Source organism: Podarcis muralis, chromosome 6 (genome assembly GCF_964188315.1).
Source record: "Podarcis muralis chromosome 6, rPodMur119.hap1.1, whole genome shotgun sequence".
Lineage (NCBI taxonomy): Eukaryota > Metazoa > Chordata > Lepidosauria > Squamata > Lacertidae > Podarcis > Podarcis muralis.
In genome coordinates, this window is record NC_135660.1 from 29,895,505 (window position 1) to 29,921,091 (window position 25,587).

The 25,587-nt window shown below is 44.6% G+C and overlaps 2 protein-coding genes across 2 annotated transcripts in view; one reads left to right on the top strand and one right to left on the bottom strand.

Annotated features, from left to right (window-relative positions):
- Positions 1 to 25,587, top strand: part of SERPINE2 (serpin family E member 2) — a 230,477-nt gene that overhangs the window by 3,184 nt on the left and 201,706 nt on the right. The window lies entirely within an intron of this gene.
- On the bottom strand, positions 474 to 23,630 carry LOC114597802 (guanylate cyclase soluble subunit beta-2-like). Its single transcript, XM_028731084.2, has 16 exons — positions 23,000 to 23,630; positions 21,063 to 21,136; positions 18,319 to 18,413; positions 17,550 to 17,710; positions 16,962 to 17,061; positions 15,334 to 15,554; positions 14,788 to 14,899; positions 14,030 to 14,133; positions 12,855 to 13,071; positions 11,658 to 11,978; positions 10,331 to 10,479; positions 7,900 to 8,046; positions 6,654 to 6,808; positions 5,310 to 5,524; positions 3,690 to 3,800; positions 474 to 2,090 (listed from the first exon to the last, which is right to left on the bottom strand). The coding sequence occupies exons 1-16, from the start codon at positions 23,000 to 23,002 to the stop codon at positions 1,939 to 1,941; spliced, it is 2,337 nt and encodes a 778-aa protein (XP_028586917.2). The 5' UTR covers positions 23,003 to 23,630; the 3' UTR covers positions 474 to 1,938.

Sequence of the window (25,587 nt, forward strand, 5' to 3'; positions counted from 1 at the left end):
TGCTGTGGAGGACAGAACTGGGATTCAGGATGACCTTGAAAGATTGGAGAGCTGGGCCAGAACAGCCAAAATGAATTTCAGTGGGGACATATGTAAGGTTCTGCACTTGGGCAGGAGTGACCAGCTACACAGGTATGAGATGGGCAACATCTGGCTTGCTGGGGATGCATGTGGAGAGGATCTGGGGGTCATAGTGAACCACAGGCTTAACATGAGTCAACAGTGTGATGCAGCAGCAAAAAAGGCTGGTGGTGTTCTGGGCTGCATCAACAGAGGTGTGGTGTCCAGATCCAGAGAGGTGATGGTGCTTATGAGGAATTGTTGAGGGAGTTGAGTTTTCCCTACTTGAAACATTTCACAAAAAAATGAGGCCTTTGGCAAAGAATGACATTCCTGCTAAAAGATCACTTTGCAAATGATAGACGCTTCCATTCATGCCACAAAAGCAAGTGCTAATTTGATGTCTCATATAAAACATTTATTGTCCAAGTAGAAACTATACCAAACACCAGGAAGGTGCCTTCACAGTGACACTCATACAGATCTGCATATATGGAATTTGCTTGGAAACCAGCCATCGATTCCCAGTGAACTATGGATGGCAACCATGGCTGCTAACCTTTTCTGATTTTTACTAACATGGGTGAAACTAAGATATAAAACAGTTGTGGGTGAAATCAAAATACACTCTGTTCTCTTTTTTCCCCATGTAATGCTAGTGAAGGTGTTTCAGGGCCTAGTACAGGACTGAGGGGACGCGGGTGGCACTGGGGGTTAAACCACAGAGCCTAGGACTTGCTGATCAGAAGGTCGGAGGTTCGAATCCCCGTGTCGGGGTGAGCTCCCGTTGTTCAGTCCCTGCTCCTGCCAACCTAGCAGTTCGAAAGCACGTCAAAGTGCAAGTAGATAAATAGGTACTGCTCCGGCAGGAGGGTAAATGGCTTTTCCGTGCACTGCTCTGGTTCGCCAGAAGCGGCTTAGTCATGCTGGCTGCATGACCCGGAAGCTGTACGCCGGCTCCCTTGGCCAATAAAGCGAGATGAGCGGCCACGATTGGACCTAATGGTCAGGGGTCCCTTTACCTTTACCTTTTACAGGACTGAGGGGAGGGGAAAGGAGCTATGTAACTCTTTCCTTCCAGCTGCAAATCCTTCTCTGGGCTGCTTTCATCCTTAAAAGGAAAACACACAGATCCCTATATCATACTGTTTGTGTATGTGGGTGTAGAGAGCAAGAGAGGCAGGGGATATTGGGCAATTTAAATTCTAAGGGCAACAGCTTCCACTGACCATTGTCTTAGGGGTCATCCACACTCACCTTTTGCCCCATGCTTTCCCAGGCACAGGACCATTCCTGGTCCATGTCTGAGCACTTTGTTTTCCTCCACCACTTTCCCCATGAAGACTTTAGCGCTGAATTTGCCACTTGTTCTGATTCAGTAGTAAAGAGTGAGTTTTTGTGGGGAAAGTGCTGGGGGGGGGGGAATGCTCAAGCACAGAGCTTTAAAGCGCAGAGCTGTGCCTAGAAACACAGCACAAAAGCAAAGTCTGGATGAGCCCTTAGTAGAGCTTAAATGCACTGCCATACCGATTACATCCTCCTATGTTACTACTTTCTTTTTCTTTTTTTGGAAGTCAAACACAGTTTGGGGATAAGGTGACAAAGACTTTTAAATACGCGGACAACTGGAGCACAACTCCCTTCAATCTCACACAACAAGATGTGTCATGTTCACACACGGAAAACAAGTCAAGACTGCAAACAGGGAAATACCCAGAGTTTGCTTCATTATTGCTACCAGTGATTTCAAAATATGTCAATATCAGTGCACTTGATGTACTACTACTGTATGTGAAGTCAGGACTCCAGGAGAGCAACAGCAAAACATTACATTACAGAACACACTTGTACTCTTCGACTTTAAAACTCAGGAGCTTCTTAAAGCAAATTGCAGAAATTGGATCGGACGTTCCTGATCCGCGGCGCTGCTGCTGCTGGCTTGCTTCTGCCTTGTGTAAGATGATAAGGATCTTTGCTTGACTGCTGGTCACCATGGAGACTTACATTGGTCTCTGAATCATGAGGTTTGCCTGTAAAGACATGTTCCTTCCATGAGAGCTCTTAAAGATGGCGGGCCCTGTCTTAATAACAGCATCAAGCCTGAGTCTAATATTATCTTGAAAATCTGGGGTAATTTTAAAGCCTGAGAATGGAGAGAACTGCGATGAGAAGCTCTGCTTCCAGTGCCAAGTGCTATGTGCTACATCAGGGATACCCAATGCAGTGCCCTCCAGATGTTATTGGACTCCAACTCCCATCACCCCCAGCCAGCATGATGGGAGTTGTAGTGCGACAACACCTAGAGGGCGCCGTGTTGGCTATCTCTGTGTTATGTTGAAGGAATCCTCTCCCAACCCCCCTCTACACTCCACTCTGTGAAGAATAAACCCATTTTAGGTGTCTTCTTGCCTCATCAATATATATTTGAATACTATAGGACAAAGATTTTGCTTAGAACACATTGAGAGGTTTTCTTTAAAAGCTGAAGCAGCCTCCCATTTCACAGGGGCCACAAGATCTGCTGGATAGAAATACTGATATAAAGTTTGAATGAGCATTTTTTTCGTCCAATAAAATGCTATGGTTTTCCAGACCATGTATTCTTGACAAAAAAAAAGAAAAGACATTTGCACCATACTTCAATCATTTTATACTGCATGCATTTTCTAACACAGAGCTTCATCTCTCTAGTAACATGAGAATGTACATAAAACCCAAAGCTAAAACAATCAAAAGCCAGGCTGCTTTCCTTGAAATATCTCCAGAAGCTATAGGTTAGTTTGTGGGTTGGACTGTTTTCCTTCTTCCCAAATGAATACCTACCCTTGCTATGCCTCTACTCAGCCACTAACTTGAATGTGTCGTGATTTGAGAGCCAGTAGCGTGAATGCAAACTGATGGTAGTATCATACAATCATAGAGTTTTCTATCAACATCAAGTTATTTCTTAGTGCAGGGCAACAAGGCAAACATGACTGCTGTATCTCCCATCCAAGGTTCAAGTTATTGGAATCCTGGCAGGACTGTCCCTGGGAGGGTGGAGGCAAGGCAAATCATCACACTGTGCCCCCCTCGTTGCTGCCATCTTCCCTCTGCCACTCCGCCTACTCTTGATGGTGAAGGTGGTGGCAGGGTGCCCCTCCATGCCCCAGATTACGTTCTTTCTGTTGTCATTGCTCTGTCTCCACCTCTTCCCTCCCTGCCTTCCTGTGAGGAGACCCATTGGGTGGGTGGGAGGCAACTGGGCTGGGCAGGCAGCTTGCCTGCTGGCCTTGGTCACTGCTACCGAGGATAGAGCCCCTCAGGACCATTGCCCCACCCCAGAGGTGGGGTGTATCATAGCCCCATTCCCACAAACCCTAACTTCTTCCTGACTTCTTAATACAGTGGTACCTCGGGTTAAGAACTTAATTTGTTCCGCAGGTCCGTTCTTAACCTAAAACTGTTCTTAACCTGAAGCACCACTTTAGGTAATGGGGCCTCCCGCTGCTGCTGTGCCGCCAGAGCACAATTTCTGTTCTCATCCTGAAGCAAAGTTCTTAACCTGAGGTACTATTTCTGGCTTAGCAGAGTCTGTAACCTGAAGCGTCTGTAACCTGAAGCGTATGTAACCCGAGGTACTACTGTACCTGCTAAGTCCTTTGCTCTTGATTCATTTCTTCCTTTGACGCTGGTGTGTGCTTCTATGGGGCTATCTGCATATTTCATTGCTATGATAGGAAGCGATGTCTCATCTGAATCTGAAAAGGAATAGAAATAGGTACGTGTCATTTATTTTTTACAGCTGGGTCCTGCAGCAAATATTGTAGTATGGCTTCTCCTGTTAACTTTTCCAGTAAGTCAACCGTGTCCTCCAACACAATACTCTATGTTGTTTTGCCTTCCACCTGGTTTTCTGTTCCTCACCCCTCAACATTCAGTCAGCTTTCCATGGCTACTTAGCTTGCTCACTTCCCATCAGGATGTTTTTGGAGTCCCTTGTTTCCCAATATCCAAAAAATTATTTTATGCTTCTGTTAACTTTGGAGTTCCCTCAAGCCTGCCGATCTCTCTCTCTCTCTCTCTCTCTCTCTCTCTCTTAAATATATTTTTATTAAGATTTCTTAGTTTACAAAAACACCCGCAATGTCTCTTTTTTCAAGCTGCGTTTTCTACAGATCAGTTTCATTTGTTACATTAGGAAGAAAAGGGGGAAAGAGGTGGAGGGGGGAATGGTGAGTGGGGTGGGGTCAGGTAGCCATGCTTCTATTTTTCTACTTAGCATATTTGTGGGGTTTTGTGTCAGCATCACATGTGGGTTCTCTTACTATTTGCTTGTTGTATTTCCTTGGTGGTGAGAGATGTTGGGGTGGCCTAGGGTGTGTGTGCTGGTCCCGGGGGAAAGGTTACTGTTACCGTAGTCAAAGTTCAGTCCTGAGTCACTAGCCTGGAAATAGTCCACAAAGTGCGAGGCGAGGTCCGAAACAGGGAGCCGGGCGGGGACAGGACACTCGAAGATCAGAAGCAGGAAGCCGGGCAGGGAACAGGAAGACTGGAGGAACAGGACTGGATGCTGGCCGAAACAGCTCTTCAATGACGACGTTGCTCCCGCAACCTGGGATCGGGCTGACTGGCCTTTATCTTCTCTAAGGCCAGGGGCGGTCCCGGCCCCCAGGAGCCCCGCCTCTCCTGGCCTTAAGGCGAGCACTCCTCCTGGGAGAAACCAGTTCCCTTCGCCTCTCTGCCCTAAGCCTCTGCAGTTCAGGAGAGGCTGAAGGGTTACTGGGCCCCGGGGAAGGCTCACCTGTAGACACTGAGTCCTCAAGCACCTCTGGGGCCAGAATGGTTTCACCTGGTGCCTGCTCCTGAGGATCTGGCACAGGTGCAGGCTCCTCAGAATCTAGGCCTTGCCCCAGTTCAGCCGGCCCTGGAGGCGGGGACTCCTGTGCCGGCTGGGATTCCTCCGGTTCATTCTCAGAATCGGAATCCCAGGCCATCACAGTGTGATTAGTTGTCTTTGGCTGGCTGTAGTGAGACTTGTTTTTGTGTTTGAGTGGTGTGTGTTTGTGTGTGTGTTTGGATCAGGTTAGTCAGAATGATTCTTAAGCTGTCAGCAGATTCTTGTTGTTATCTTGTTGGGCTGTGTATGTGATAAAGTGCATGATGGGTGATGCCCTGTTGACAACATAAGCCATGGCACTCATGGCCTGAGCATCAGAAACAGCGAAATGATGAAATAAAAAGGAGTCCATTTGCTCTCCTTCCTCTACCTTGTGGATATGCGCTTTGGAATGCTTCAGCGCTGCACTCGAGAGACAGTGGAGCGGATTCATGGCTGGGAACAGGATCCCTCGGTGGTCTTCCCATGACCTCATCCTCAGTTGCCATTGTATTCCGGACCAGGAAGTAAGTGTGCATTTTCCCTTTGCCCTTTACATCAATTTCTCCCCTATCCATCATTTCAAAATTCTTGTCCTTTAGGCACCTGAAACATAAATAAAGCAGCACATCTAAGCAGTGGGTTATGAAAATGGCACAATGACAATAATTATATCAGCCTCTATTGTGGAAAATTCAACACGGCTTAGGTTCTGTTGAAAGACCTGGAATGGTGACACAATGGTAATTTAACTAGCAGAAGCCTATAAAAGGACATGCATTGAAATGCTTGCCTTCCAGAATGACTCATGGCTATAGAATGGCTATAGAATGATGGCTCTGAACTCACAGCCCAACACCTTCAAGCACAGGCTCTGCACCTGCCTGAAATATTAGTGGTGTTATGACAGTGTCCTGAATGGCATGAACAGTGCCTGCCCTTTTGTCACCACTTAGCAATATCACTGTTCTTATACAATGATGCTTATGTCCCAGTGTTCAGTGCAAATTGGTGGGGCCCATTCAGGTAGGGTGCTATAAATAAATACTAGAATCTAAAAAAACCCACTCATTCAGAATTTATTAAAGTCAATGGCTATTTTCTTTAAAATGCAGAAAACGCAGGTGGAAACTTGCATTTTATTACAGTAATTCATCCCTTCACAGAAGCAAGGATTCTTATAAGGCTTCTTGTATACATTAATGCCTTTCTCCACATTGTTCTCTTGTAACATGCATTTAAAGTACATCTCAGCCAGGGCAGACAAACAAGACATTCCATGTCACCACCCAAATTACTGCACTAAAAATGATCCCACTGCTAGGTCACCATCATCTGTGAACAAACCATTTTAGGAACTTCTGTGCTCTAAATCGTGCCATCATCTATCTTGTATTTTCAAAACCACAACCACAAAAATCACCATTCCCCAGTAAAGTAGAGCTCAACAGCCAAAATGTAAATGGCATGTATTTTTGTAGGAAGGGAACATTTGGTAATTAACTCCACTAATTTGGGAACAAATCTAAATACTTTTAAAGTAGCTCCAATAAGAAAGCAGACACTATCCTATCACAAGGGGGGGGGTGCTCCCCAGCAGCTGATATTCAGAGACATATTGTCTTTGATACAGGAGGCAATCTATTCCTTATGAATAGTAGCCATTAACAGCCCTATGCCAAGTCAAGAGTTCAGTGCAAAGCACTATTAATGGATTGTCTCGGAGCTTACTCACTGATGAACGCTGGCACTCAGGTGAATTTTGCTTGGTACCCCATGGCTCTCCATCCGGGATGCTATATTCACTGTGTCTCCAAACAAGCAATAACGTGGCATTTTTTCTCCAACAACTCCAGCAAGGACAGGCCCTGTGTGGATCCCAACTCTGATCTGAGCAAGAGTTTTTTGGGGAAAAGATCACTTCCACAACAGGTTTTGTTTCAAGCACAATCTATCCAGAAGTTCTAAAACACAAACTAAACAGTCACAAGCCATAATCCACAGTTCCCTATGATGAACTCTGAATAATAATAATAATAATAATAATAATAATAATAATAATAATAATAATAAATTTATATACTGCTTACATGCCAAAATGGCTTCTAAGCACTGTTGAACCCAGGCCATTGTAATTCTTCATAAAAATTGATACTATTCATCAGCATTGTGGGGCAGGGTGGGAAGCAAATCTATCAGGCTGTTCTTTCTGAGAGACAGAAACTGAAACTCTAGCCCTGAATTCAGAGGTCTGAAAATAAGTGCAACTCTCTCGATCACACTTGCAAGGACATTACTACAGCTGACACAGGAGGACACAATCTACCAGGAAGGTCTTGCTCACCATCCCCAACCCTTTGAAAGAAAATGGAGTTATCGAGTACATAAAATGGGAATTTCTATAACAGGAATGGGGGAATCGCAGGCCTGGGGGCTGAATGGGGTCCTCCAGGCCTCAGGACCAATCCTGCAGAGACATTTGTGTGTGCTCAAGGTCCCCTGTCCTTCTAGCCCTTGTATCTCACATATGAAAACAGAACCTTTAGCCATATATCCCCCAGTCCAAATCTCTCTGTGCAGAGACTTGCCCTCCTGCATGATCAGGGATTCCTGTTGTGTTAATGCACAAGCCAGCTCCACACACTCATCCCTTTGCATGCACAAAGCTTCCTGTTCCCTTGAACTGAATTATGGTACCCTTGCTGGGTTCAGAGCTCTGTGTGCACATTAAATACCTTGCAATTGAAAAGAACTGATGGCCTTTGGGACGTTGGTCTTTAGTCATCCCAGTGAACTTGTCAAGTCAACCAACGGGATCTTTTACATACTGGCTTTTTATTATGACAGCCTAGAAGCCTACAATTTACTGCACATGACGCACAAATCAAGTCTGAGATTGCTGATCATTATGGTCCTACATTGCGTCATCTCCATTTGCAAATAGTAAGCAGATGATGTGCATGTGTCTATTGGCTACTCACTTGAATAGGATTCCCAGACACTGGATTCTTTATGTCTTTTGCAGCTATGATCATTCCCAGCGCAAAGTTGGCAACCCGTTCAGCATGTGTGGATACAGGCACAGGAACACCCCCTACTACCATGTAGGCATCTCCTATGGTTTCCACCTTTAAAAAAAGAAGCAGACAAACCCTGCCATGCCAATAATCTCTGTCTGAGCTCATTATTATTCCAGGGTAAGTGCCTGGAACCCCTGGAACATCGCACCGCTCAGAGATTGGGGTGGCGTGTTAACACTATAAATACTTTTATAAATCAATGAATGAATTATGATATTAGTTAGGACTTGCCTAATTATTTTAAGATCTGGTTTCGGGGAGAGAGGGTTAGTGTGAAATATCGTAAGCACAGAATTCTCACATTTCTGATATTCAAATTATTTTAACACATAACATTGCTGTTTTGAACAATAATGTAAACCCTTTTTTCGTTCTTCAAGAAACTAAAGCATTACAATGCATTCTGTTTGTGATTTTGTGCAGCGTGTTTTTTTTAAAATCACGGCCACAGATGCCATGGAATGGACCAGGGCCTCAGAGGAAAACCATCAGGATTCTTGCTCTCTATAACAACACACAGGGTGGCCTCAGAGTCCAAGAATGGTTCCTTACTCCAGGTTTTCCCTAGTAGCTTCTCAGCACAGGATCCTGTTTGTTATATGCAGTCCTCATAAATTCTCTCTGGCATCACAGGCTTGCCACAGAGTCTGTAACCTCAGATTTACTGCCCCCCCCCAGCTATCCCTTTCTTTCACTCATGTTTCTCTCACAGCTGTCTCACCCTGACCTTCTGCTTTATCTCTACCACTCCTCCCCACACCCCATTCTCCTATTCTCCCACTCTCAATTCATATTCCTTCTAAACAACTTCATGGGGCCAGAGGTCACCTTTGCTTTTTATCTCTCCCTTGCTGCTGTGTGCTAGTCAGCATACTTCCGCCTCAACTTCCTTTGTGCATTTTGCTGCTGCTACTTGCATCCCACCTGATGTCTTTCAACAGGCTGCAGTAGGCATGTAGAATCATAGAATCATAGAGTTGGAAGAGACCACAAGGGCCATCGAGTCCAACCCCCTGCCAAGCAGGAAACACCATCAGAGCACTCCTGACATATGGTTGTCAAGCCTCTGCTTAAAGACCTCCAAAGAAGGAGACTCCACCACACTCCTTAGCAGCAAATTCCACTGTCGAACAGCTCTTACTGTCAGGAAGTTCTTCCTAATGTTTAGGTGGAATCTTCTTTCTTGTAGTTTGGATCCATTGCTCCGTGTCCGCTTCTCTGGAGCAGCAGAAAACAACCTTTCTCCCTCCTCTATGTGACATCCTTTTATATATTTGAACATGCCTATCATATCACCCCTTAACCTCCTCTTCTCCAGGCTAAACATGCCCAGCTCCCTTAGTCGTTCCTCATAAGGCATCGTTTCCAGGCCTTTGACCATTTTGGTTGCCCTCCTCTGGACACGTTCCAGTTTGTCAGTGTCCTTCTTGAACTGTGGTGCCCAGAACTGGACACAGTACTCCAGGTGAGGTCTGACCAGAGCAGAATACAGTGGCACTATTACTTCCCTTGATCTAGATGCCAGAATTGCATTGGCTTTTTTAGCTGCCGCGTCACACTGTTGACTCATGTCAAGTTTGTGGTCAACCAAGACTCCTAGATCCTTTTCACATATACTGCTCTCAAGCCAGGTGTCCCCCATCTTGTATTTGTGCCTCTCATTTTTTTTGCCCAAGTGCAATACTTTACATTTCTCCCTGTTAAAGTTCATCTTGTTTGTTTTGGCCCAGTTCTCTAATCTGTCAAGGTCGTTTTGAAGTGTGATCCTGTCCTCTGGGGTGTTAGCCACCCCTCCCAGTTTGGTGTCATCTGCAAATTTGATCAGGATGCCCTTGAGTCCATCATCCAAGTCGTTGATAAAGATGTTGAATAAGACCGGGCCCAAGACAGAACCCTGTGGCACCCCACTAGTCACTCTTCTCCAGGATGAAGAGGAACCATTGATGAGCACCCTTTGGGTTCGGTCAGTCAGCCAGTTACATTTGACAGCCTTGCCCACATTGTCATCACAAAGACATTTCCACCCCCACCCCCACATTAAGGGTAAGCAGTCGGAGAAGATGCACACACTTTAGACAGGATTCAGGCAGAGCAAAGCAAAAGGAATGGGGGCATCAGAGCCCATGTATCGGGAATAAGACAGGAGAATTTTACCCATCTCTCTTCTCCTTTCTTTTATAGGGGCTGCTGAGAAGGTGGAGCCAAAGAGAGCAGGGAATTACAAGGTACCAAGTTGGGGGGGGGGAGGAAGAGGAGGAGAGAGAAATGGTCCTTGGCATCTTTCCCCCTAACATCACTTTCATGAAATTGTGGCTGAACATTTGTCACTGACCTTGTAGACATCATGCACTGTGGTCAGCCTGTCAAATCGCAGATACATCACATTTAGCAGGAGGACAATCTGAATAGGTTCGCACTGGGCACAAATGTTGGTGAAAGTTACAACATCGCTGAATAATATGGTGCACTCTTTAAACTCTCCTGCAAGCCCAAAAGGACAAAGGTTAGGAGTGAGGATAGTTTTGTGAATAAATGTGGTCAAGACTTGTACCTATATTCATGTTATTCATTCATTCCTAGATATCTAGATCTTGTAATTAAAAAAAATGTAATAATAATAATATTATAATAATTTATTATTTATACCCTGCCCATCTGGCTGGGCTTCCCCAGCCACTCTGGGCGGCTTCCAACAAAATATTAAAATACAGTAATGCACCAAACATTAAAAGCTTCCCTAAACAGGGCTGCCTTCTTCTAAAAGTCTGGTAGTTGTTGTTCTCTTTGACATCTGGTGGGAGGGTGTTCCACAGGGCAGGTGCCACTACCGAGAAGGCCCTCTACCTGGTTCCCTGTAACTTGGCTTTTCGCAGTGAGGGAACCGCCAGAAGGCCCTTGGCGGTTACATAGCTAAAATTCATGCAACTGCACAGCAAAAGATCCTAACAGCCAACTATAAAATCATATATGCATACATATATACATGCATGATATAGCCTGAGGATGGGGAACCTCTGGCCCTCCAAAAGTTGTTGAACTCCATCTCTCACATTAGCCCCAGCCAGCATGGCCAATGGTTTGGGATGTTGAGAGTTGTAGTCCAACAGAACTTGGAGAGTCACGGATTCTCCACCCTGATCTAAGCCAAGAGTGATTCAGTCCCTTTTGTTATAAGAGTTAAGCACATGCTTAACTCTCCATCCATATAAAAACAAGAAGAGCATTGCTAGATCATATCAAAAGTTCATCTAGTCCAGCATTTAGTTTCACAATGGAGAACCAGATGCTTCTACAAGCTTCCAAAGCAAGACCTGGTGAGAACAGCCCTCCCTTGTTCTTTCTCCCCAGCATCTGATATTTAGAAGTATGTGCCCTCTAAACAATGGAGGTGCTCTGGGGAACACCAATGAACTACCTTCTTCCCTGACTATTAGCCATACTGGCTGGGTGGGAGATTGGAGCTGAAGTTCAACAAATTTGTGAAGGACCAGAAGTTTCTAATCCTTGGCATTAAAATGAATGGCTAATGGCAACAGTAGATTAAGGGGGAAAGGGAGCCTGGACCATTTTTTCTCTGAAGTTCCTCGTTTTGGTCTTCCTTACAAGTTAAGCACCTGCACATTGGCCCCAAATGTTTTATCTGCCTCGCGCTCATTCACCTGCCTCGACTCGTTTCCCTTCTTTGAGCTGGTTGGCCACATGCCTTGGGAGCATGGCGTAGAGAAGGGCTTCCGTCTTTTTCTTCTCCTCCTCAAGGTGCTTTGACAGAATCCGCAGCTCCTCTTTCTTCCTCTCGAGCTGATTGGACAGCTCCATCTCAGCCAGCCGCTGCTGGTTCAGAAGGATCAAATCCCTGGTGACATCGTGGGGGGCAATGTCGGCGATGTGCATGTGCCTCTCTTCCAGCTCATGCAGCGTGCGCAGGAGAGGGGAGCAAAGGTACAGCATGCACTGGACAGGCTCCATCCAAATCATCTGACCTGATTAAAAAAAAATACAGAATCACAGGTACTATTCCTTCATGCCATTCATTCTAGTTATTTAAGTTTTTGGTTGCTGTTCTTTCCCTCTAGATTATATCTGCATTGTTAAACTTCCAACCCTTCACTAGACTTCTACTCCACCCAGTGTCAGGAGGTCCTACACATGAGTAGGAATCTAGCAGAGACACATGCCCGACTGGCATGTTATCTCCCCCCTGGTCTGTCAGGAGATTCAAAATCCTTCTCCAGTTCAAACATCACATTCAATACCTCAGAGGCATCAGCACACTTCAGAATCAGCAAAGTATAGGCAGTCAGCGTTCAGACTCAGTAGCGCAGCTTTTTGGCTAAACTATGTTTATTAACATATATATACTTGTATATATTGTAACTCAGCTCCTTCCTCTTCAGCATCATACAGCAAAGAGAGAACAAAGGACAAAAGTCCTACATCATGGAAACACAGTAATAAAAACATCCTGTCTCCGTCACTTCCCACAATGTGGAATGAAAACATACAGCATCATGTGATAAAACCAATCCCATGACTGCAACACAGGAAAAGAATCCTAACACCCAGAACTTATAAAAAATTGTCTCAATTATTACAATGAAGACACAATTTCAGAATTCAAGGAGGGAGGAGAGGGTTAGGGAATAGATTTGGGGGGAGGGTGCTCCCATATTTGCTACTGTCCAGGCGACAGGCAGTGGGGAGTAACAGTGGGTGGGGAGTGGGTGTCCCATCCCTCAGAACCTGGCCTGAAGCAAGTGCCTTAACACCCTTCAAGGGTTGGCCAGCCCTGCAGCCAGCTCTTCATCCAGTCACCTTAATCATGCCTGACCCCGATATTTATGGAGACAATGAGTTACCTCTCAGTTCTAACATAGGACGCTGCTTCCAAGATTCTGGCATCATCTCCCTCTTGGTCCGGAAAACAAATTGGCTGTTGATAAATTTCTGGACACTGGAGATGGTGAATTTCACTTCAGGACGTACGATACTGAAGTATTGGTTGAGGCGGATGCCCAGTGTCTGAAGGCCTGGCACGATCTTTTGAATGCTGACTCCGGCTTGCTTCACTCTAAGCTTAAAAGATAGAATCACAACTCTTTAGCGTCAACCCCCCTCAAAATTGTCTTGCAATCCTACCTCTGGAGTAAGTACGGGAGCAACCAGCATGGAATGGTAGCGCCACAGAGCCAACCACCTAGTAGCATTATCACTAGGTTGATAGGGCAGTGGCAAGGTTGGGGATGCAACTCCCATCGTCTGTGATCATTGGCCAGGCTTGCTGGAGCTGGTAGGAATTGGAGTCCAACAACATCCAGAGGGCCAAAGGTCCCCCATCCCAAAGGTAAGGAAACATGAGACGGAAGTCCACTATTTCCAACCCCTTGCTGCTGCTCCAACCATCCTCCATGAGTTGGAGAGTTATCTTCTGAAGTGAGGGGGCCTCTTGTACACATGAAAGCTTTGCTGTACATTTTAGAACCCTGAATGCATGCAGGGAAGGCACAGAAGGCTTCCTGTTTTAGAAGATTGGCCTACCATTGATGGAACACCATCAGAAGAGTGACAGGGGGCAGAGGCAGCACACTCACCCTCACAGCCCCCATCCCATGCCTCTCTACTTAAAGGCTGGAGTGGATTTTGCATTGTCTCACATAACAGTGTTACTGGGACCATGCTGGAATAATGGTGAAAAGTAGGCTATAAGGCGATGCTCGATTGCCGTCTGGGCAATTTTCAGCAGCTAACTACTGGAAGGGTAGTTATTAATCCCGGTATTAATATATTATGAAACAGAATGTCTCAGGTTAACTTATCATGCGAACAAGCTTCTAGGTCAACAGTAGGCAGTAGCAGTAAACAATTTATTACATTAGGTGATTGAATCTGTAATCCTATGCCTACTTGTTTTGGAACGAGTCCTGCTGAACTCGCTGTGATTTTATTCTAAGTTGCTATGCAGAAGATTGTGTTGTAAAATGACTATGTTTGGTTCACATATGTAGGGAAACAAGTTATCATTAGTTTGACTCACCTCTTCATCAAATACAATGTGGAAAGGAAGCCCATTACAAAATGTCTTCGGATCTATGCAGAGGGTCTTAGGATAGACAGGATCAAATCCTTTCAGAAGTCGTCCTGCAATATGGGGGGTGGGGGTGGGGGGGTAATTTCAATCCTATCATAATTCACTGATAGAATCAGTACCATTATTCAGATAGCATGATTCTGCAAGATAATTTAATTCTCATTCATAAATAAATAAATAAATATTCATTCATTTCCCTCCGTCTTCCTCCAAGAACTCCAGAATAATATACAGTACATGGGGACTTTCCATGTATATGAATATGATGCGATTGGAAGAATAGGCTGAACAGGTTTCCACTATAAATTAGAACCTGGAAAGGGTTTTCAAAAATAAAAATTTATGACATGTAAACATAACCATTATCTTGTGTTTTTCTTTAATACAACGTGGTTGTTTTTACTAGGATGCCACCATGGTGTAGTGATTAGAGTGTTGGGCTAGGACCTTGGAGAACAGAGTTCAAATTCCAACACAGACATGAAGCTCATTGGGGGATGGTGAGCTATTCATCATCTCTCAGCCTAACCCACCGCACAAGATTGCTGTCAGGGTAAAATGAAGAAGGTCCACCACCTTGACCTCCTTGGAGGTAAGATGGGATAGAAATTAATCATATTTAATGAAAAAGCCTGGGTTTTAAATGCCATACTGAAAGTATTAATGAATGATGCCAAATGCTTTTTGAAAGTTACACTATTTACCTTTTCCTATTGTCACAATTCCTTTAATTGTTTCCCAGTGACTTTTCTTGAGAGGGCATGTCGAAGGCGGGCTGGCTTTATCCCTGTTCTTGTTCGTGGCTCTTTCAGTATCCTGTGGAATGAACCCAAAACAATTGCCAAACTGTTAAAATTTTAAAAGTGAGAAGTGTACCAAGGTCTTTGCATCAGCGAAATAATTAATGTAATAATGGAAGGCACAAGCAACTTAAATTTCTTCCTACTCTTGAATTGGAATGCACTTGGGATATCTTCAAGTATCCTTCACTGTTTCAAACTCTTTGGAGGCAAATATCCAGAGTTTTGAGCATATGCCTGGATTCTGAACATGGTGTCTAATATTGACACCTGTTTTCTTTTTTCAACAATAATAATAGTAGCAATACTAATAGTAATAGTAATTTCAATGATGATGATGATGTAGAAGACAACCTATTACTTTAAAACTGCTTCGACGCTATATATTTTATATATAGGTCTTCCTGTCAATACATACATAACTCCATACAAAAATGAATATCACAGTACCTCTTTATTCAGCTGTTTTTCCACTAGTGTTCTGGAACTTGAATGAAACGGCGAACAGGAAGAGAACTTATTTCGCCTTCTGTATGAAAATACAGGTTTTTGTGTCACAAGAAATACAATGTGTTCCTTTTTCCCTGTTCTTTCTTCTTCTTCTGACTGATTGACTATTTCCATGGAAATTTCAGTGTTGAAAAAATCCAAAGCTGCTGCACCAATGATTCCTGAAGCAAAAAAAATATATCTAGATGTTATTGGGGATATGCAGTGATTTGTTCTAGACGCCAGTTTGATGCTTGGGGGTTTGAGTCTGATTCATTTTCTTGCCTCCATTCACAAACCGGGAATTTGTTGAATGGCTATAACTTTCCCCCTCTGTTAACAGAAGTGCATGAAATTTGCAGGTATTGTAGCCCATAAAGATTGGATAAAATCTGCTAAATTACAAGTAAATGGGTCCAGGGGCTCAGGTGCTACATACTTTTAAAGTGTTTCTGGAGTAGGAAGGGGGGGAAGGGGTTTACTTTCGAGATAAATTTAAAAAAATCCCTCTGATTGCAAACTAGATTTGTCAGTGAGAGCAAAAATCTTCCTCTGCACCTACTCCCTACTCTGCCTTTTCCTTTCCTTTCCTCCATCACCCCACCCTAAACTAATACTAAGCTTAGAGACATTGCTTTTGCTTTTAGCAGACACTTGTTTGCAGCATTCCCCCCCCCCCCCATGTCTGGATCATCCATGTGCCATGAAACACGACACGGGTTCCTCCTTCAACACATGCCATCTTGTAGTGATCCTGCATCACTTCAGACAAGCCCAAAATGCCTCCGACACACCTTGCTTCATTTCAGGATTATGCCAGAACTGATGCTGCACAAACTCTGATAGCACAATCCATACCAACCAGCCTAGCTGCTGTATTGTGGACAAATTATAGTATCTAAAAAGTCTTCGATGGCAGCCCAATAGACGATACAACAATGTAAGTTTATTGTTCTAGCCAAAGGCCATGAAAACCCACAGCAACAGTACCAATAAAAAAATACAGATCATACATCCATTATACCAGCCAACAGCCATGATGTAAAAGAAAGGTTACCAGAGACACCAAGAAACTCAAATCCAGATTGATTTCAAATTAAACATCTGAATCACCATAGCAATTTATTAGGGTTGTCATATGTCAGGAATTTCCGAGATATGTCTGGGATTCAAACAGTGATAGTAGCATCCAGGTGGAATTTTGAAAAATTGACAGAATGTCCAGGTTTTTGCCAGCAGAACCAGAAAGTGTGTATTTGAGTATCACTCTTTTACATCTTGAAATGTGGCAACCATAAATTTATGACATTTTAACTAAGTCCTTTTTCCTGTTAGCTTGTTTTTCAGTCAGTGCATAGAGGGCCAGTCTTTGTTACAAAGCTATTATTCTCTAAATAAATATATAATAAGAATGATGGCAGGAATCAGCACGACATCACACCACTGGGACAATTGCTAGTTTATAGCGAATGGAGGTTTTGGAAGAGGTCTGTAAAGAGAAAAACACAGTGTGCAGGACATTCAGAAGACATTAATCCAATAGCTGACTATCCCACCTTTCAAAATCCATTCCAGAGGAAACTACATACCTGGAACAATATGGCACAAGCCTCGCCTGTCTGAGTAATAATGCAAATGCATCGACCCATCTTCATTCTTTTCCACCCTAAATGAAGGAGCGTTCATTTCCTGAAAAACACCCAGAGTTCTTTATAATCACGCATCTCATATTTCAGCTCATTTTTCAAGATTGCCCTGAAGCAGAATGGGCAACCTTCCTGGGCACCAAATTAAGCACGTGATCTGGGCTGTGGTGGTGGTTCTACCAAATTACAATTACAATTAAGCTCACTATTTAACAAATATAGAAAAACAAGTTGTATTCCAAAGTTCTAAGAGGTAGGGGGCATTCCATGAGTTAATGTTACATCTCTCTGGATTCTTCCCCACCCCACCCCCCCAAAAAAAACAACAACACACAAACCCTGACTGGACTCAAGCACCTCTGCTCCATATGCAATGGAGAAAGGCAATCAAACAGCAGCTAAATATTTCCAGCCCAAGGTCAATACACCAAACTAATCAGTGAGAGTATGTATAATAATAGACATATCTCATATTATGCTGCTGTGAACATGTGCTGTGTATGTAGAACCACAAATGTTATTTCCACTTACCTGGTAAGACAGACTTAGGTAGCTGTGCAATGCATCCAGATTCTCTATAAATTCATAGAGGTTCCCTCCCAGAGTCCGCAGCATATGGTCATAACCTGACCGCTTGCAGAATTCAAAGAAATATTCTCCAAACTGCTTCAGGACCATATCGGGGGGAACATCTGGGAAAATAATTGTCTATTAATTAATGTTTTAGGATCAAGAACCCAGTTTAACTAGGGCTGTGTATGCAGCACACATTTAAAGCACATGACTTTCCCAAAAGAACCCAGAGAACTGTAGTTTATCCCTCACAGAGCTACAATTCCCAGCACCCTTAACCAACTACAGTTCCCAGGATTCCTTGGGGAAAGCCTTGTGCTTTATAAGTGCTTTACATGCAGTGGTGGCTGATGCAGACCCTCCAATATTTCTTTAATGAAAATAGGGACATTCCATTCCATAATGATATTATATATACCCCACACATCTTACTGGGTTGCCCCAGCCACTCTGGGCAGCTTCCAACATATATAAAAGCATAAGAAAACATTAAACACTTTTTTAAAAAATTCCTTATACAGGATTGCCTCTTTCAGACAGCTCGGGAGTCAGATAAGTCCAACATTTCTGCAATGAAAATAGGGACATCCTAAGGAAAAGTGGGATCAAATCAGAAACCAGGATGCCTTCTCTAAATCAGGGACATCCCTGGGAAATAGGAACACGTGGAGGGTCTGCTGGTGGAGTGGTGCAGGCAGCACTGCATTACTTTCCAAGCCTTACGTACCTAGCATTTTGCATGCCTTATCAATCAGCTGCATTGTGATTTCATCTCTGTAAACTTCGAAAGTCAAAAAGGTATCCTGTACTCCAGTTTGGACTCTGTAATAGAAATAAATATTGGCTGGCATTTTAATAACATTTTTAGGGTTCAGTCTCTCATTCAGTCAGCTGGCCTGCCACTACTGACCCTTCTTAGGATCAAGCCATGTGATGAAATTTTGGGCAGTATTCTGGCATATAGTCCTAGAGCTGGCCCAATCATTAGAGAGGCTGAGGCCCCTGCTTCAGGGGGCCGAAGCCCCCCGCAGCACACTCATGGGTGTCCCACCACCTCTACCATCGACAGAGAAGCGCCACCACCACCAATGCCAATTTTGGGCACAATTGCATCCATTTGGTTGAGATCTCACCCAAAATTGGCCCTGATAGCTGTGCAGCTTCTCTGCCCACAGCAGATGCGAAAAGGTGCATGGTGTCAGCAGAGCAGTTGGTAGCATCAGTAGAAGGCATGTGGCAGCAACAGCAGGATAACAGCAGCACTTACTGTTTTGCTTCAAGCAGTGAAATGAGACATTCTGCCCTGGTATAGCTCTTTCCCGCCATTTTCATGAGGTAATCATAGGGGAACAGAAGCACACATGCACATAAAGGGTAGTGACATGTCCTATGACATCTGCTGTTGTGTCGTGCCATGGTCCCTGGTACAAATGCAATTTACTGTGGGATGGCTGTACAATAATAATAACAATAATTTTATTATCTATACATCGCCCATCTGGCTGGGTTTCCCCAGAATATTAAAAACACAATAAAACATCAAACATCAAAAACTTCCCTAAACAGGACTGCCTTCAGATGTCTTCTAAAAATCAGATAGTTGCTTATTTCCTTGACATCTGATGAGAAGATGCTTCACAGGGCATGTGCCACTACAGAGAAGGCCCTCTGCCTGGTTCCCTGTAATCTCACTTCTTGCAGTGAGGGAACAGCCAGAAGGCCCTCGGAGCTGGACCTCAGTATATCTAACAGAAAGCCACAGTTCCATACCACAACAGGTAATGCAATGTAAAAAGAATGTTAGAAACCAGGGAACCAGGAGAGATGTACTAGCATTATAACCAAGGAAACTAATGTAATAATCCCCAGGTCTCAGCACACCCATAGATAATGCTGAACTTGATGGGCTGGCGGAGTGGCTCAGTATAAGGCAGATTCCTATGCTCCTAAAATGTGGGCCTTGAATAAGCCCATAGCAGTCAAGAGAATATGTCCAGAGGGAGGGAGGGAGAGTATAATGCTTTCAGTTAGTTAATAACACTTCCTAAGGATGCCTGCTATAATACTTTCAAAATTTGATGTGGCTTCATTCCAGTATGATGAGTTTTCAGCTGCTGCTCTGTCACAAAAATGTTCACCCAACCACATGCCATTCTGTATCATTTTGCATAACAAATAAAGCAATTAGAGGAGAGTAGCATTATGTGATGAGGCAATCTCTTGCCTTTGTTTCAGTAATTGTTTCGGGTTATCCTCAGAGCAGGGAAATCATTCTCCTGCAATATGGCGTTCCTTCTGCTTTCACTTAAATATTCTTTGGCTAAAGGCATTTTCTTCAGGGGCGAGGACAAATGCTGAGTCATTATAAGAGTCTTGTGCTTCCAGATGTTAGGCATGTATGTGCTTTTACTTTCTGTTGGGGGGGTGCTACAATTCTATAGATTTAATCTAATGGGTAGTCCCTGCATTCAGTCTCTCTGCTCTGAAGGCCGTACATAGTGCTATGAGTTGTGAGGGTTAGGTTGCCTTGGTCCTCTTCTAATTCCTGGAATAGCCAGGCTAGCTTCTTGGTGAGGTGATGAGCTATCAAGGGAACAAAGGAAGTGGCTTGGTGCCAGGGAACAAATAGGTGGGCCCTCTCCCTCAACTGACTGATAATTAGAAAGACAAAGGCAAGAGCTGAGAAATTGAAGCAGGTGAAAGCCTGAGAGAGAGAAAGAGGCGCTTGATTTCTGCTTGAATCCAAGGCTGTGGCTTTTGGGGAAAGCAAAAGCCTCTTGGGGCTGTTAATTGCTGTGAATCTCTCCATTGTGGGCTCAGGTTGTATATATGTGTAAATAAACCATATATCACGAAAACACCACAGTGTCTGCTGTCCCTCATTCCGAAGAAAACACGAACCCTCAGTAAACACCTGGGACCCTTAGAATCTCACACTGCTCAGAGATTGGGGTGGAATGCAACAATATTCCTTTCCTGACTAAGTAATGTTGTGTCTTTGCAAAATGCTGCCACGGTATCAATTCCCTCCACCCACCCCAATCCCAGGGCTCTGAATTCTGGTAGCAGAGTGTACTAGCCTTTGCAAACATGGTGCCGTCTCTAGATGATTAGATCTACAACTCCCATCAGCATGGCCACACTGGCTGAGACTGATGAGAGGTGTAGCCCAAAACATCTGGCATGCAGTAGGGTTGGCAAAGGTTGGGGCTGACAATACTGGGATCGACAGACAGACCAAATGATGACCTCAGTAGGACAAACTCCATGTGCTCCTGTTATTCACTGGCCTGATGTCTAAGACTATGGTGTGTTGTTGTGCATACAGAGAAGCACTTGTCAACTTGTACCTTGCAGGACACTTCCTAAGATTTCAAAAGGTGTTTCTGAATTATTATTATTATTATTATTAGAAATTACAGAGGGAACAAAACAGAAAGTCTATGAATATTTCCTCCAGGTATAAATTACCTTAATTTCTCCCATACTTCTTCACCATATTTTTCAACCACCAATGACTTCAGGCATGTATTGATGAAGCCATACTGCAAAAGCAAATGCATGAAAATGGGAAAATAGAATGTTCTCTTTTAAAAAGCCACATTTGCATCACACTGGATGATATTTGCATTTATATTTATTACATGAAACTTTGGCTAGCTTTTGCAAAACGAATACGCAACGAATACAGAATCGGCCAGATAAGGAAGTTTACTATTAGTGTCTTCAGGCTTATTATGCTGTAATTCAGAATTTTTAAAATGTACCATAATAGTCTACATAACAGACTTGGATAGATCAGTTGGTAGAGCATGAGACTCTTAATCTCAGAGTTGTGAGTTCAAGTCACACAAGGGGCAAAAGATTCCTGAATTTCAGGGGGTTGGACTAGATGAACCTGATGGTCCTTTCCAACTCCACCATTCTATGATCCTATGACTGTAGCTGATGAGTCCAACAACATATTGAGGCGACCATGTCAGCTAGATGGACCAGTTTCCTATGTTCTTGCTATTCAACATCCTTACTGGGCAGAAGCACAGAACCAGGAGCAAAGGAAACCAACACACCGTTCCCTTAAAAGTCAGGGAGGAATTTGCCATTTTCCTGATTCAGGAGCACGCACTCTCTGCATAGCTTTCTCTGCATGTCTGTGTGCCTCTTTGGTACTATTACAAAGCACATGAGAAAAAACTCTGCTTTAGATGTCCAGTAATAGTCGTGCAGATTAGTAATTCAGATGATGCGCAACCCCAGAAGAAGTGCCTGATCAAAATGACCTACTTGGGTCAGTACAATTACGGTGAGCTCTTGCCCACCCACTCCTCTTAGTTTCCTATTCCCCCAGTTCATCAATAAGCACTTTTCTTCTGGACGCCCTCTGAGCTCCTTAAAAAACGAATGTCCTACACAATCCCCACCCTTTACAAGTCTGCTGCACAGGGAGCCTTTCTCTCTTGCCTTCTTCTGCGTGCCTCCCGGATCCATAAATAGGAGAAGGCATCAAACGCTCTGAGGTGTGAAGCAGAATTGAATCAGCCCCGAATCCCACTGTGTTCAACGGAGCATAGAGATAAGCGCGTCTTGAAAGGGTGGCGGCCTTAGTAACCACAGCGCCTCTCTGCCCAGCGGCGCTGATGCGTCTCCAAGCCGCTAACTAGATTGCCAAAACCAAGCACTGTCCTAGCGCACCACAACAAACCCTCTCTCCGTATTTCTAAGCCACTCCAGCTTTGGCAGAAGCGGGGACCAAAAGGGGCAACTGGGCTTGTCAGTTTTTTTATTTAAAAAAATGAGAATGTGCTTAATACTCTTTTCTTGACTTTTACTGGGCGCGAGCAGACGCTTGTGCGCTTTGGGATACGGTATTTTATTTACTAGCTCCTGAATCCAGACCGACGTGCGGCCAGACGCCCCCTATTGACATCAGCCACAGTTCCTCGGACTTCATTGGAGGTTATGTCGGCCACTGACGCGAAGAGGGAGGGGACAGCTACAGGTTGCCATCTCCAGAATCTATTGATGCTGGTCCTCCAGCCACTTGACTGACGGGCGTCGAGTGGACGTGGTCGCCTCTGCTCGTGGCGCTGGCTTCTACCAAGACCTTAGCATGGTCCTCAGCTCCCTTGCTCCAAAGTTACTAGGGCGGCTCCGGAGCAAAGTAGTTGAGGATCCCTTGCTTTTCTTTCTCTCCGGGAAAAGCAAAACAGAGCTAAACTGGCAACAACGCCCCCCCCCCAACTTCCCTCCCCGCCGCCCACTGCTCAGAGGCTTTTTCTAAAATCGATTTGACACAAAGTCATCGGCATCTCCTCCGGATCCCGGATCCCTCTGTTAACTTTCAAAACAAAAGCCACCCGTGGAAGCTCGTTGGGGGTCGGTGGAGGAGACAAACAGTCGCTACTCACCATTCTGGCGCACGACTCAAGCGATAGAACCGTGCAACATTGCTTTATTCCCGTCGCTCAGGGTGATCCTTCTGGCTCTCTGCTCCTTCCCCGGAGACGCCACGTTAGTTCGGGGACCCTGGCCAGCTCCTTTCCGCGGGCGGAGAGCTAGGATGTCGTGACACCGTGGAAGAAACCAGCCTCTCCTCGAGGGCTCGGAAATCTGAGCGGCGAGCCTGCAGCCCCCATGCTCACTCCCCACCCACCCCCTTCTCCGGAGCCTCACAACGGGCTTGTGGCTCTGTCCTTTCTTCCGCTGCAAGGTTACGATCGGCCTGCCACGAAGTCACCTTTGACTGCCTAGGATCTGAGCAGCCCCGTCACGAAAACAGCGCCTCTTTCTGCGCGCTGCATGACTGCAGCGCCTCCATCTCTAAGTGCCGGAGCGCAGCCTTGCCTTGCCTGAGTCGTTGCTTCTGCCCGGAACTGGAGGCGCTGTCCAGGGGTCTCTGGTCCTGAAATGGCGAGCCACAAGAGCCGCGAAGAGGCTGATTGGCGCCTTCAAGCCTGCGGGCTGTTTTAGATTACATTTCACGCATTGATGGAACCGGCTGTGGTCTAGGGAAGATACGCCACAATGACTTCGTTAGTCTTTAAGGTGCCAGAAACTGAAGACGGGCCATAGGTCTGGAACAGAGCACATGTTTAGCATGCAAAAAGGTCTCAGGTTCAATCCCTTGTGTCTCCATGTGGGGCTGGGTCAGTGTGGGCTAGATTGTTTACTTATTAAATCGATATGCAGCCCTTCCTCCCAAAGCAGTTCAGGGCACAGAACACACAAAGGATAAGACATTTCCAGTGCAGATGCAGACCGAGAAAGATCTATACTGTACTTTGAAAGGCTTGTTTGAAGATGAAAGTCTTCAGTTGTTGTTGTTTAGTTGTGTCCGACTCTTTGTGACCCCATGGACCAGAGCACGCCAGGCACTCCTGTCTTCCACTGCCTCCTGCAGTTTGGTCAGACTCATGTTTGTAGCTTCGAGGACACTTCAGTAGTAACCAAAAAGTCTTCAGTAGTAACCAAAAAGACAACAGAAATGGCACCTGTGGTCTGGCTTGGTATAAGGCAGCTTCCTATGTTCCCAAGACACTTTCTGGTTATTGCCGCGACAGAATTCATGCTGAAGGGTGGCTCTGCCATGTTGGAGAAATAGTAGCACATTTTCCCACAGGGGCTGAGTCCCCCATGAACCTCAGAAACGCTCTTCAGTGGTCATCTTGGAGTGCTTTCAATAAGCTGGGAAAATGGGAGGGCTGCTTATCCTCCTCCCTAACCTAGATGCATTTGCAAAGAGACTTCACCATGAAAATGTGCAAAACCTCTGCACGTTTTGTTTTTGTCATGAGGTTTCAGTGGTCTCAAAGGAACGTATGCATGTGGAACTAGAATGTCTCAACCGCAGAAAGTAAACAACAACAACAAAAGCCAAACCTGCTGAGTTATTTGTTGTACTTTTCTGCTGTGATAATAGGACCCAAGTCTTCTCAGATCCAGACACAAAGCAGATCTGTATCTGCTTAGCTTCAGGCAAGGTTGCATCATAGTCCTTCAGACTTTGCCAACAAACCCCAGGAAAAAATAATTCACAGATAAACATCAATGGCTCCTGTTCTACCTCCACTGTCAGAGTTAGGGTGCCTCTGCATCCCAGTTGCTGGGAATTGCAGATGGACAGAGTGCTATTTGGCTCCAGCTAACATGCTTCACCCAGGCATCTGACTGGCCAGTGTGACTGGCCCAGATGGGACATTGGTCTGATCCAGCACCCTTGCCTTATGTTCTTAGGTAAGAATCACAATGATTCTCATGGTTCAAAATTGCTGTAAAGAAGAAGAAGAAGAGTTTGGATTTGATATCCCGCCTTTCACTCCCTTTAAGGAGTCTCAAAGTGGCTAACATTATTCTTCTTTCCCTTCCTCCCCCACAACAAACACTCTGTGAGGTGAGTGGGGCTGAGAGACTTCAAAGAAGTGTGACTGGCCCAAGGTCACCCAGCAGCTGCATGTGGAGGAGCGGGGAAGCGAACCCGGTTCCCCAGATTATGAGATTACCGCTCTTAACCACTACACCACACTGGCTCTCTAAAATGGCTCTCTAAAATGAATGCTAGCTAACCTTGACCATGAACAGATATGACTAGGTCCTTCTTAATCCATATTTTGCCAAGCGGCTTATGTTTCTTCCTCACACTCCTTGTCTTTTGTAGATAATATGAAAATGCATCATCCTAAATGAGCAGATCAATCAGCTGCGAAACTAATACTGAACTTGAAAGATGTTTTCTCTTTAAACCCTTAATGAAAAATCTAGTAGAGGAAATTCAATTGCTACTTTGGAAAATGCACATAATTATTATTCAGATTCTACAAGTCTTACAGTGCAAGCCCTGCCATGTCCAACTCAGAAGTAAGTCCTACTTAATTCAATGGGGCTTACTTCCAGGCAAGTGGGGCTAGTATTGTAGCCTTGAGTCCATTGAACTCAGTGGGATTTACTTCAAAGTAAGCATGGTATTACACTACACATTTTTTTAAAAGATACTAATGAT